This window comes from Culex pipiens, chromosome 2 (assembly GCF_016801865.2).
Source record: "Culex pipiens pallens isolate TS chromosome 2, TS_CPP_V2, whole genome shotgun sequence".
In the NCBI taxonomy this organism is placed as follows: domain Eukaryota; kingdom Metazoa; phylum Arthropoda; class Insecta; order Diptera; family Culicidae; genus Culex; species Culex pipiens.
In genome coordinates, this window is record NC_068938.1 from 47,126,477 (window position 1) to 47,140,404 (window position 13,928).

A 13,928-nucleotide genomic window follows, 5' to 3' on the forward strand; every position below is an offset into this window, starting at 1 on the left:
CAAACATCAATTTATACACTGCATGTGTGTAACATCTTAAACCTAAAGCCAACGTGTGTAAACCAGGTCATCTGCTAACATTTTGTAGCATGTATCGTGTATCCAAAGCGTCAAACCAACAACGAAATATAGCAAAATCCAAAGAGTAGCAACAGAAAAACATATAAAAACATAAGGAATAAAGATATTAGACAGTGAGAAAATAGAACAGAAAAGAAAAAGTAGCATTTTTTCAAATGAGAAAACAAATAGAACAGATTTCATCTCAACTCTAACTTGCTTTGTGGGTGTGTCAGATATAAATAGTGTGTAGGTGTGTGGTGGTGTAAACGTAATGAAAAACTGTGTCCAAGGTGGTGTGAGAGTGTGTGTAGTGAGGTGTAAAAGTGTTCAACAGTTGTTCGCGCACTCCGCCAACAGATGGCGCGTTTTCTTAGCACAACGTGACAACAAACTCACTGGGATCGTTCTCAACCGGCCCGTAATCGTAATTTGGAAGATTTGTCAGATCGATCGTGTTGCCGGTGTCGATGGCGATGTTGGCCGACTTGGCCGTCCGGTGGCAGCACCCCTTGAGCAGGCCGCCGCACGAGCCCTGCAGCAACCCGCCGGACATCCAGCACAGCAGGAAGAACTCGCAGGTGCCGCCCTCGTGCTGACACTGGAGTTCCGACCGGACCGAGTCGCCAATCCCCGCCGCCGCCGCCGCTGCTCCTCCTCCTCCTGTTCCCGTTCCGCTTGCCACTCCACTCCCACCGCCGCCAACACCACCAACTGCGGTTTGAGATGACGTTGCTTTAGTTTTGCGATAGATGATGGCACCACTGGGTTTGTAGTTGTTAAAGTTGTTGTTGTTGTTGTTACTGCTGTGCAACGGAAAACGCTGTTGGTACAACGGGTTTGGTTTCGGACGACTCGCTGGCACCACTGCCACGGCCTTAGAACTCGCGGAAGGAAACTGAGGCTGGGGTGGTGAATGTGGTGGTGATGGTGGTGGGGGAGGGGGTGGTAGTTTGGGGTGTAACTTTGGGTGGTAGGTGGTGGGATATTGGACAGTCGGTGTGTTCGGGAGTGTCGGAGGGAATCTACTTGGGCTAGAATGGGGAAAGTCAACTAAAAGAAGAACACACGCCACACACACGCGCACACGCCGGAGCGCGCAGGTCATGAAATGTAAAATGTAGAATGAGAAAATTTGAGGAATTGGATTAACGAATAAAAGCCGCCAATGTGTTTTGGCAACACTGCACATGATGGAATGATGCACATCAAAAACTACAAGAATGAGTAGGTGTGGTTGGTGTATTTACAGAAATGAAGCGAAGCAATAGCGGGTGGTTGGTGGGTGAAATTCTAATAGAGTCATGCATCCTCTCAAACAACTTGTTTAAAAAATATTGTTATCCTATTACGGCATTTGCACTATAAAAAAGTAAATGTCCTGAGATGTGATACAAAACAAAATGAGTGGATCAAATGAATTCAAAGCACCATGTGTCTCCATAAAAGATAGTTTCCATTGTATTTTGTATTCTTAAACAAAATGCTTCCGATTAATCCTTCATCTTTCAAGTTAAATTTTTAAAAAGCCAAAATTATCAAAAAAAACTCAAAACATTATCCCAGATATGTTACAACGAAAAATTGTAATATACTAATAAATTAAATTTTTTAAGTTTAACGGCTTCTACAATCTGTGTCTGGTTTTATTTAAGATGCAAAAAATCGCAGTACAATGTAATCTAAATAGGTTGCAATCCATTGTACAAGTCATTTTGTTAAAATTTATATTTTCAGCAATTATTTTGTCTTGCAATTTTTTTTCCTTATTTTTTCAGGGTAAACTTTGAAAAGTGACAAAAGCTTAAATTAAAACTTAAATAAAAATTCAAAATTATGTAATTATTATCAGTTTTAAATGCAAACTTACACATTTTTCCGAAAAACTTTCGGAAAGATTTGGTGTCTGAAAAGATGTGCTGTTTCAAAGTAGAAATGAGTGAAATTGTCATCTATTTAGTTTAACTTCATAGATCTAGGGTTTCCTTTGAAAAAATATTCTACCGAAATGATCACTTAAAAAGCTAAATCTAAAATTAGACACAATTCCTACACGTGCTTATGAATTGATCTCAGTGCTGAACGGTTTAATTTTAACAAAAACCTTCATTGAATTGAATTTTGTTTATTCTTTCACATTAGTTTAGGAAAAACTAAAAAGAAGGAGAAGGGGAGATCCAAAAAATTGACTAAATTTAAAACACAATTTTCTAAATTCTTAAATAAGAAGTATCATAAAACATTAGGGGCAGTTCTGCGACTAAAAACTAAACTATATAAGATTCTCTGAAAAAAATGCTTACTGATAAACGACTTTTCGGTCAGTGACCCAATATTTATAAAATGTGAAAATTGTCTTATTTGGAAATAAAATAAATGTTATTTAAGGTCGGAAAATCAACGGAAAATCAGGTAGCACAAACATATTTTTTCAAAAAAAACTTCAAAATGTGAATGAAAATTTATGTTAAATCAATTAAAACAACCCCTTTTCCTCGATTTTGGTCAGAGACGAGGGACATAAACTTCAAAAAATATTTGCAACGGCCTAAATTGAAAAAAATATCTATTTTTTTTGAATACTTGGGGAAATTTTGAATGAGGGGATTTTTTCAAGGTCGTCCACTTTTCCTCCCCCCCTTTTAAAAAATCCCCAAAAATCAGTAGGCAAGAAATCATTGGTGAAATTTAAAATTTAAATTTCTAAAACTTGTACATTTGATATGTGTTCAACATTTATTTTTGTATTTTTTTTAAATGGTATTTTTTTTCAAATTTTCAATAATTAAACCACAGATAGGAAAAAGACGTAAAACATCAGGAAAAAAATGATTCCATAAATTTATTGATATGTATTTTGCAAATTTTCGGTAGAAGCATAACTGTAATAAAGTATAAAGCAATTTTTGCAATTCCGTCGTGAAACTACTTACGTTTCCTGTCATTCTTGAACGACGAAATAGCCTACTTTTCTGTACCAAAAATAACAGAATCGAATAGCAACACTTTTCAGCACTTGTTTCGGAAAGTAACACTTTTTAACATTTTTTTTGATTTAAACGATTTATTGACAAAATACATGAAAATTTGACTTAAAATTTCACTCAATGGATGTTTTTCGGAAATGCAAAAAATGTTGTATGGAACTCGTTGCACAACTTGATTTTTTCAGCATCCTTTTTATTATCCAACTCGGTGAACCTCGTTCACAAAAATCCTCTCTTTGCAACTTGTTGCATAAACTACTATTGTGATACTTTTGGCTCCAATTTTTTAAAAGTTGTGCTTGGAATTTAATATTCGAACAAAATTTGTACCCGCCTATAACTTCATGGAAAATTCGATGCTCTTTATAAAGTACACTAAATACCATTAGCAAACTTTTATATAACTGGTTACTGTTTTAATTATTTTAAAAGTTTTACCCGGTGGGCCTTAAGAAATTTTACGAGAAATTCTTTAAATAAGTTTATTCGTTATTGCTTTCCCCTTTTAATTGAAAATTTATTAAAATGCTTGAAATTTCAGTTTTTCGAGCCGAGGAACATAAACTTAAAAAAAATATGATTCAGTGAAATAGCCATTGAATTACTAATTTAAATTGATAAAATAAGTTTCCCGAAATACACTACATATTAGAGAAACTGGTATCTTAATAAAAAATATTTAATATTATTCACTGAACATACTTGTTTTTAATAAAATCACAACTCAGTTTTCAAATATTTGAAGCCAGTTTGGAAATATGTTTTCATTTTTCAACCAAGATGTTTATCGAACCAGTAGTAGGGAAACAGCATCTAATTCCAGCGTGCCTCTAATGTTGGCAGGTCAGAACTTTGTCATTCAATTAAAGCTAATTAAAAGCGTTTTCAATTGAAATCGAGTGATAAATAGCTCAAGAAGTAAGCAAGCATGTTTCTATCAAAAGTTTTGCAAAATTATTTGTTTAAATAGTGAAAATCGGCAAATTGGATGGAGTTAGGAGCGAGAGCTAACCCTGCCAAACATACGAGAATTTCCCCTACTGTGAATAAAAACGTAAAAAATCTAAATTTTGCTCTATGCGGCAAGCGATTACTAGCATTTTTTCAATTGATATAACGCCAATTCTATTTTTTTTAATAAGGCTGGTAAAAAATTCATTTAACGTTTTTGTCCCTTCTAAATTGGCCCGAAAAATCAGGGTGCAAAAATATATTTTTTTCAAAAAACTTCAATTTTAATGGAAATTGAATTGCAATTAGCTGAAATCAATTTAAAATGCATTTCCCTGCGTTTAGAATAATTTTCAAGCATGTTTGGGTTGATTTAAAAATCTTTGAAATTTTTGAAAATTTTCGATGTTTATTATCGCAACATGTTTTTTTAGCTAAAATTTTTGTTTTTATCAAATTTTACATTTTTTGCAAACTAATGATTGCAAAACAATTGAACGAGAGTAAAATGCATTTTGAAACACTTTTTCCATGCAAGTGTCAAAACTATGGCTTGTTATTTCAATATATATGTATATATATATATATATTTTTTTTTATTATTTTCCTCATAAAAGCGATGTGCATGCTTTTCGATTTTTTGTTGTTGTGAAAGTACACGTACGCGACTGCCAAAGGGTTAAGAATCAGTGATTGCTTCCGGAATCAAACAGCTCACTTATTACTTAACATTTCCCCGTCGATTTCATAACCGCCAATGCACTTGTTCCCGCCGATAGGTCACCGATTACCATACCTCTATATCGCGATATCCCCTTCGCGGGGGCCAACCTCAAAACGGCAAAGATCGTGACCACAGTCACCGAAACCATTAACGTGAGAGTCTGGCTGTCATGTGCTGCATTGTGCCAGCATAAAACGTCCTCACAGGTTAAAATGCTTTTACATCATAACCACTTAAGCGAACGGGCATCACAGCAGGAAGCCACGAGGGACCTCCGAAGCGGCAACCACCATCCGGTTGTCGTATCCGTTGATAGTGGCTTCATGGGTTGGGGTCTATATTGAGTGGAACCTCATTTTTGAGGTGGGATTTAGGGGAAATTGATAGTTGAAAATTTATTTGAGTTTTATGTTTTCAAAACATTTTTAGTCAAAAAATTTATATTGGAAATAGTTTTGTCCAACTAGCACCGTTCTCCCCTAAAATCGTGTTGCATGATCACTTACTCAGTATGGTCACGATCGTGACCATACTCGAGACGACTCGATGTGACTAAAAATAACAACCAAAACGAGTTACGATCCCCAGTGCATCTCCAGCTGATAGAGAGTAACGGGGGAGAAGCTCCTCTCGGAAGCCCATAAAGTATCGAACGAAAGGCCAAACGAAAGTGAGAGTTCTCTTGTCTCTTGGCTGAGGAAAGCACACCAATACATGAACCCTTTGTAGTGAGTGATAATTTGTAGGGAAAGAAAAGTTTACGTAATTTGTGATGTGATAACGGGGACAAAACAAAACGAAAAAGGGGGACAGCAGAAAAGGATCGTGGTTTTTGTTTCACTTATCTTTAAATGGTTGTGTGATTTATTGTTTTATTTGATCGTATTCCGTTTTGGCACGTTCGATAATTGTTCCGTAATAGTGCCACAAATTGGTGAAAGGTTATTAAAAAGAAACAGAAAAGTAAGAAAGGGAAAGAACGATTTAAATGGTTGACATAAGTTACTTGCAAATTTTATAACTGAAAAATAAATTTCATTCGACATATCAAACAATATATAAGTTTAATGTTTGTTTTCGATTGAAAAATATATTTACAGGCAGTTTTTTTTTCCGAATTTTCTTTGTTTGTTCAAGAGGTCATATCAAGGAGAATAAATTTGGATGAAAATTTTAGCATTTGTTTGTCTATACTGAGATGACCTTATGCCAAATATAAATCCTCTATTATAATAACACGGACATCCAAAGTCGAGGACCGAAAAACATCAAAAATCTTAAAATTGCTCGCATATTCTTTAAGCTCGATGAACACCTATTCTCTGTATAGCACTTGAAATGTCTTTTGAAGCACTTAAAGTGCCATAAAATCCTCTTTTTCATTGGATTCCTCTATATTTAAAAAAATAGTTTGAAACACAAATATCTTTAATGGCCTCCAAATTCCATTCTCCATTAGACCAACAGTTATGAAATTTGGTGTACTTCGAGCACATTGTATTAACAAATAGACTATTTTTCTGTAATAATTTTTAGATGACGTTTATTTGGCCCTGTAGGCGTCATTTTGGTTTTTGATTATTCAAAATCATCCCGAAATTTCACGATTTTTCACCATAAGTTGCAAAATCAATTGAAAGTTTAATCCAAATTTGTAACAAACACTACACAGCAAAAAAAATCTGTCTAAAATCGCATGCAAAAGCATGCACATCACCTTTGTGAGCAAAAGCATGTAATATTGTATGAGAACACGAGTACACAAAAAGCATGTACTGAAGAAAAAAAAATTGCATCCCCATAAATGCTTTATTTGAAAAAATGATTTGAGTCAATGTTGTGGTTCAGCTTGAAACAAGTTTTTCTATAGCAAAAAATCCGATGGTAAAATCGCATGCAAAAGCATGCACATCACCTTTGTGAGCAAAAGCATGTTATATTGTATGAGAAAACGAGTACACAAAAAGCATGTACCGAAGAAAAAAAAAATCAGGTCTGCTCACCCCAAAAATAACATCAAACCGACGAGAGTCATATTCAGATTACTAAATCCGCGCCCAACCCACTCGGCTATCTCGCCGCTATGAAAATGGTCGGATCAATGCCGATGTAACAGTAGGTTTTCCGTACGTCGTATACTGTGTTAACTGCATACGATGTATGGGGAACCTACAGCTACATCGGTGAAGATCAAACTATAACTAAAGTGGCGAGATAGCCGAGAGGGTTGGGGCGCGAACTTAGTAATCTGAATATGAATCTCGCCGGTTTGATGTTATTTTTGGGGTGAGCAGATCTGATTTTTTTTCTTCGGTACATGCTTTTTGTGTACACGTTTTCTCATACAATATTACATGCTTTTGCTCACAAAAGGTGATGTGCATGCTTTTGCATGCGATTTTACCATCGGATTTTTTGCTGTGTAGAAAAACTCGTTTTCAAGCTGAATCACAACATTGACTCAAATCATTTTTTCAAATAAAGCATTTATTGGGATGCAAATTTCCAGGATGATTGAAAAATAGAAAACATAGAATAAGTCGTGTATCATGAATAAATTTTATAAAAAAATTGAAACAACAATGGAACAGCATTTAATTCCATCGGAAACCTTATTATTCCGTAATAGCCCTAAACAAGTTTTGCCAAATAAGCTGTTTAAATAATGGAAATCGACAAAATAGATGTAATTAAGACCGATTTCTTAGCCTGCCAAAAATATAAGAATTTTCAATTATTTTTAACAATATTAATTCAATTGAAAAGTTTAATTTATTATTGATATTTACAATATTTCTAATAATGATAAATAAAACATTAAAAATAAGTAATTAAAAATCCAAATCAAACCGTATGATATGAAAAATATAGCTTTCTTTGAGTATGACCTGTAGCTTTAATTTTTATATTTTTTTGCCTCCTCGACCTTGCCTGAATAGGAAGGTTTTTTTTTTATTTTAAATCACTTCAACTTTAAATAGAGCCTAAAAATGTGAAACGAATTTGATTTTTTTTTCTTAATTGTTTAGAACTGAATCTAAAACCCAATAATTAAATTAAAGCAGATCAAATGAATCACAAGATTGAGAAAATTTTGATATCTAGCATTTTCCCGTAAGAAATATATATTAGATTAAAAAAAGCATCTGACGGTATTCAAATAACTTTAAATTTCGAACTTTCATGGTGTCACGGTATTTCGGTGTTTTTTTTCGCTTAAACAAAAAAAATGCTTTTTATTAAATATTATATTTAACGGTCAATCTTTGCTAGAACGATAAATTCCCCAGTGCACTGCAGCGGTTAAAAAAATGTGATATGTAGATAAAAAATATTCATTCGATTATATCAAAATTAAGTGTGATAAAATTCAAATGAACGAGTGAAAATCAAATTATTTGATAATTTCATCGTCCCTGATCAAGATTGTATAATAGATTTTACATTTTGGATGATGAATTTGTTTATAACTTGCATTTAAGTGATTTATTGAAATATAATCAAAATTTAAAAATTGTGACGGGGTGACATTGATTGACAAAGGATTTTTATTGTGTGAAATGAAAAAAAAAACTCGAAAAAAATACGAACGGAATGATATGAATAAATACTGAGCTTCTCAGGGAAGTGTTAAAAGCTGTTCAAGAATTAGTTTTCAACAAATTTTGATAAGTTTTAATAGTTAGTCAATTAATAAATCATTGATAACCACAATTATTTGAATCCTTTGAAAATGTCGTGATTGTATCAATAAAAAGGAGTTCGTATCGAAAAAAGGACCTCATTATCGGATTCTTTGGACAAATTTAATCTTTTAAGATAAAATTTGTTTTTTTAGTTACATGTTTTAAGATCCATTGAATCACATTTTAAAAGTAGCTTTGAACTTATAGGCAACAAGTTTCTCAATAAATTTAAGTAAATTATGAGACATGCTGCAAAGTTGGTTTTGATGGCAATCAAAATTAGGCTGTTGCAAATATTTTTAAAAGTTTATGTCACCCCCTCCCCCCCCCCCCCCCTTCCTTCAAAATTGGCCTGAAAAATCATAAGGCAAAAAAAAATATTTTTTTCAAAAAAACATCATAATTTCCATGAAAATAGCAGTCTAATTAACTGAAAACAATCTAAAATGCATTCTTCTGCATTGATAATCATAGTAAGCATGTTTGGGCTTGTTTAAAAATGTTTTGAATTTTTATGAAATTCCAATCCAAATTCAAATTTTGAACATTTTATTAATATAACCTCAAAGTTATAAAAACTAAGTAACCAAATATTTCACTGAGAATTTTTCAATTAAAACATTCAAAGTATCCGTACTTGAGATCCATTTGTCGCAATCAATTCAGTTTGCATACTTCAAAGCTTTAATTTATGAGAAACACAGTGAATATAAAAGTTTTTTAAAGCACTATTGAATTTAAAAAAAGTGTCAAACTGTGGCCTACCCTAGTACATGGCTTAAATATATAAATCTTGAATCAAATCTTACTGGTTGAAAAATATTTGTAAAATAAATTGAAATCCAATCAACGTCACTCCGGTTTACGGTATTTGGCCCCATTCTAAAGTACGTCACGCTTGAATCCGCAATAATTTGAAAAAAAAAACTTTTATTGGTTATAAATCACATTAAAAAATGCTGCACTTTATTTATTTGGAAAAAATGTTGCTTTTTGGAAAACACATTGTTTCAAAACAAATCCAGTATCGTCGTATAATTTTTAAATTTTCAATTCAAAATTATCCAGTAATTATTTTTTTTTCTCAAAGCTTGAAAAAAAAATGCAAAAGCAACATAGTGAAACATACTTTTAGCTATTAAATCCTAATGTTCCAGTTATTTTTTTATGATAGCTTGGAACAAATTTGAATGGGAAGTAAACAAAGTATTGTAAACAAGTTATATCAAAAACAATTTAAAAACCTTTGAAAAACCTTTGAAAAAAATACTACCGTTAGAAAATCCAGGATATAAATTGAAAATAATATCTTGTGTTGCATAAAAAAAGTAATTTTCTCAAACTTATCTAATTTGAAAGTATGAGAATTAAAAATAGTCCTATTAAAAAAATGTTGAAATTTCATCATAATATTTATTATTATAAATCAGATAAAACTAACACATATTAATTTTAAGAGAGTCAGAAGGCCATAAGTCATATAAGGCATTTTTTATCACATTTCTTTTTTTTATACATTTTTATTAATACAATGACTCTTTTGACTCTAAATTTTACATAATACAAAACGCCAAACACTTTAAGCAAATCAACCTCAAATAGACCACCATAAAACCAGAAAGCCAACCGGTAAACCTGATCTACCTCAACTCGATAACGTCAGGTGAATTTCATCATTGGCGCACACGTGTTTGTTTTAGACGTGCCTTGTTTTGTGTCCATTTTATGTGAGTAGCATTAAAAATCAACATAAAAACACATACACACACACAAACCCCACATTCAATCACGACTTCCCCCCTTTCTTCGCCATAAACGTCAAATCGCCACACAGACCGGTCCAAAACAAAACACAAAACATCAAACGTGCACGAAAGACAAAGCAAAACGGAAAAGGAACTGAAAATTACGACCCCGCAGACAGGTTCGATTTGGCCCGGAGGCCCCGAAATGTCGGATTATGCAATGCAGGCGGCGAAATTGGGGTCTCGATTCACCTATGAGAGCGTACCCATACACACAAAGACGTCGTCACACATATGTGGGTTTTTGTTTTTTGCTTTGATCTGCAGCAGCATAGCTAATGCTTCCGCGATGGACCCCTGGCTTAGTTTTTTTTTTGTTTTCGGGGGGTGCCCCAAAGACCCACAAAAATGGTGAGGTTGATGGGGTGCGGAGAAGATGTTTTGGGTTAATGATTTTTTGTTCGTTATTTTTGGAATTTTGGTTTTCGTTTTTGCGATGTTACGAGGTAGGATGTGATGCTTAAAAGCGAATCGATATTAAATTGGATGTTGTTAAACGAATTTTATTACCATTGGTTTGATTATATAGTAATTACATAATTTACATAGTTCACTTGTCTTACGAAATTTCTGAACTTGATTCAAGTCTGTTGCAAATAACACATGACCATCTGACTCAGCATTTTAATACAAAAAGAAAACTCTTTTGAATTTCATCTACACGGAACTAATCCAGAATTCTTAACAAAGAATATGAATTGGTCAATCAATTCTTTTCTTTACTGTTCTCATTCCATCCAAGATTGCACACCAAAGAAAAAAGTCAAATCATACTTTTAATTTCACGCTCATTGCTCGTAGTAAACTCCCCTCCAACAAAACACAGTGAAACACCTCCGTCATTGCGGAAAACGGCGGCACACGAGCCATTACACTCTTAAATTACAAATTCACCTTCAAGCGTGGTGACATAAAAACCCAGATTGCCTAAACGATCTACCTTAAGGTGAGTACTCAGCTGAAGTTGCCGCCACCTTTCTCCATTTTGGCACCGTACCTGATGATCATCTGCGATCGCCGTCCACTAAAACATGTCGTACGAGTTTAACATTCATGTCAGACCCACCGCTGCCAGAAAATGTCATGTCACGTAGCAGGTTCCGCATTGCGGTACTTCAAAACCCATCAAAAAGGGGGTTTTGACTTTTGCGTCACTTGGAAATGGTGCCACGCCTTTTGTTGTACCTTAAGTATGTTTGCTCACGAAGGTGCGTTAATTGTCGAAAAGTTATGCAATTTATAGGCACTGGAAGCAAATTGAGATTTTAAATTTATAATTTGAATTAAACTAGGTAACTACATGAAGAGTGAACATTAGGGTGCCCAGAATATGGGTCTTTTTTCAAAGTTATTAGCGATTTAAAAAAGTCATTTTTGTAAGAAAAACATTTTTTTTCACCAACTATAAGCTCGGGTATCAATGGGTTATCTCATCCAATTTCACTCAGAATTTACACAGAAACAGTTTTTCGCTTGTGGAGCAGGGGGTAAATTTTTCTGGGCACTCTAGTGAACATGCTACAGATTTTATGCCAAGAGAAAGTCACGATGAACAAATGATCCATTAAAAAGTGTCCTGTTGTCACAATTAGTTCATAATTTGTGGATTTTGATGAATGATTTTTGAAGGGTAAATCATTAAAGATTACGCTCATTCGAAATGTTAGTCTTGATTCCAAAATATTTAGAATATCATAAGATCATAAAACTACAGCCGTGGTTCGTCCGCTCTTTTTAGTGAACCGGCTCTTTGAGCGGCTCGCTCTTTTTTTGTCCACCTCTACACCAAATAGATCAGAAAAAAAACCTTCAAAAGATACTTAAGGGGTTACATACATGTAGACAATCACAAAATTTCATATTACAGAAAATTTATTGAATCCACTAAAATGATGATTTTCAATCACTCCTGAAACTTTCATGAAGATAATAATTAAATAAATAAATGAATGACATAAAATGGCTTCTTTGGTTATAGGGAAGGCCCCCACAAAGTTTGAAAGCCAAATTAAAAAATACAAAAAATGACACATGATGACATGATCTTTGCTAAAATATTTAAAATATCTTATGAATCCATATTACTGATAGCTTCTATCAATGCAATGTTAGTATATTCCTTTTGATTCCTTCCTGACAATCTTTGAAGAGTATTTTAATGCTGTCTTCGGCAAAGTTGCTGCTTATATTTTATTCTTTAATTTTTTCATAAATTTTGTTTCAAATCAGATATCTTTAGCGCAATCGCCCCTCTTTTATAATGGTGCAAAATATGATACCGAAAAAGCATACTTTTAAGAAAAAAACGAAGATATTTACCAAGATATTTACAAACAAAATTTCAAAATATTTTTTTAAGGTGTTAAATCAAATGTGGACTTGAAAATGATTTCGCACATTTTTTTAATAATGTGGACCATTTAAAAAAAAACGTATTTCAAGACGATTTTCTTTTTCATTTTTTTTGTATTTATCAATTTGATGAAAGTTTTTGCAAAAAGCACCCGTGCAAAAAAAAATCGAAAGGGTTAGAAAATTCTCTTCAATATTATTTTTACGTTCTAGATCATACTACTGAGATACAGTTAAAGTTAATCATTAACATTTATTAAAAAAATGGTTCAATCTTAGGGTTACCCAATTAACCAACATTTATCAAGGCGTGATATGTCAGAAGCTATTGTATCATTTTTTTAAAAATCACATTCAAGAAATTTTTAACGCTATTCAATTTTTTTTTCAAAATTTTTGAATCAGTGATAAAACATTGACAGACCTAAAACACATATTCGGAAGAAATTATGGGATTGATTTAAAAATTTTAAATCACGGTTTTCATAAAAAGCAGAAAATTTCACAAAAATTGCATTGTTAAACAAAGAATATCGATCCAACAGATTCAGCGATAACGAGGGTTTAGGAGAAAAAGAGGATTCATAAGATGACACTGAAAAACCCCATTCTCTTATATCTGCTTTTCCTTCATAAAATACTTTCAAATACCGATCCTCGGTCCATACCTGGCCGTAGCATCTAAGAGGACCTTATAAACTCATAGTTATGAACTAAAAAAAAAAAGTTTTTTTAATTGCAAAAAAACTGAACATTGTTCGAAAATAAATTCTTGTTAAAAACTCGTACCGTCATCTGTGGCGAATCAGGACAGCTGTTTTAGCAATGTTGCAGCCTAATATTTTGATATTTTTAGTGGTTTCGGGTAGTCAACATTCAGAACAACAAAATGTGTACATCCATTTAGAAATTTAAACCTTTTAACTGCTCTAAAACGTGCTGCCTAATTCAGACTGTAGTCCCGATTCTCCCTCAGATGACAGTATAACTTGAATATGGTGCACTTTATCAAAAATGTGTGGAGTTTTTTCAGATTTCAAATTTAACTTTGCATTTAAAAATTAGTTTTTGAATTCTGTTTTAAAATATGTTAGATTTTTCTAAAAATATCTTTTTAGAATATTCACATGCTGAATTTTTATGAGCAGCCCGCCAAATTGTATGGAGTCTTGTATAGAAAAACTTATGATACAAATCAGCTTCTTTTGAAATAAGGAATTGAAGTTGGGCAAAGTTTCACCCAAAGAAAAAAATACAAAATCAAAAATCTCGAAAAAATATGAAAAAATGTAAAGAATTACTCAACTGTAATTGAAGGCTGCTATGCCAACATTAGATATCCGATGGAAAACATGCAGTTCAC

The 13,928-nt window shown here is 33.1% G+C and overlaps 1 protein-coding gene across 4 annotated transcripts in view; it reads right to left on the reverse strand.

The window, feature by feature from the left end:
* Positions 1–418: 418 nt before the first annotated feature.
* LOC120431106 (uncharacterized) overlaps positions 419–13,928 on the reverse strand; it is a 59,201-nt gene continuing 45,691 nt past the window's right edge. For 3 of the 4 annotated variants that reach the window (XM_052708691.1, XM_052708690.1, XM_052708692.1), the window contains exon 5: positions 419–1,113. In XM_052708691.1, coding sequence (XP_052564651.1) covers positions 434–1,113 — 680 coding nt within the window. In that variant the 3' untranslated portion in view covers positions 419–433. The remainder of the gene's footprint in view (positions 1,114–13,928) is intronic. The other variant, XM_052708693.1, reaches the window with a different exon arrangement.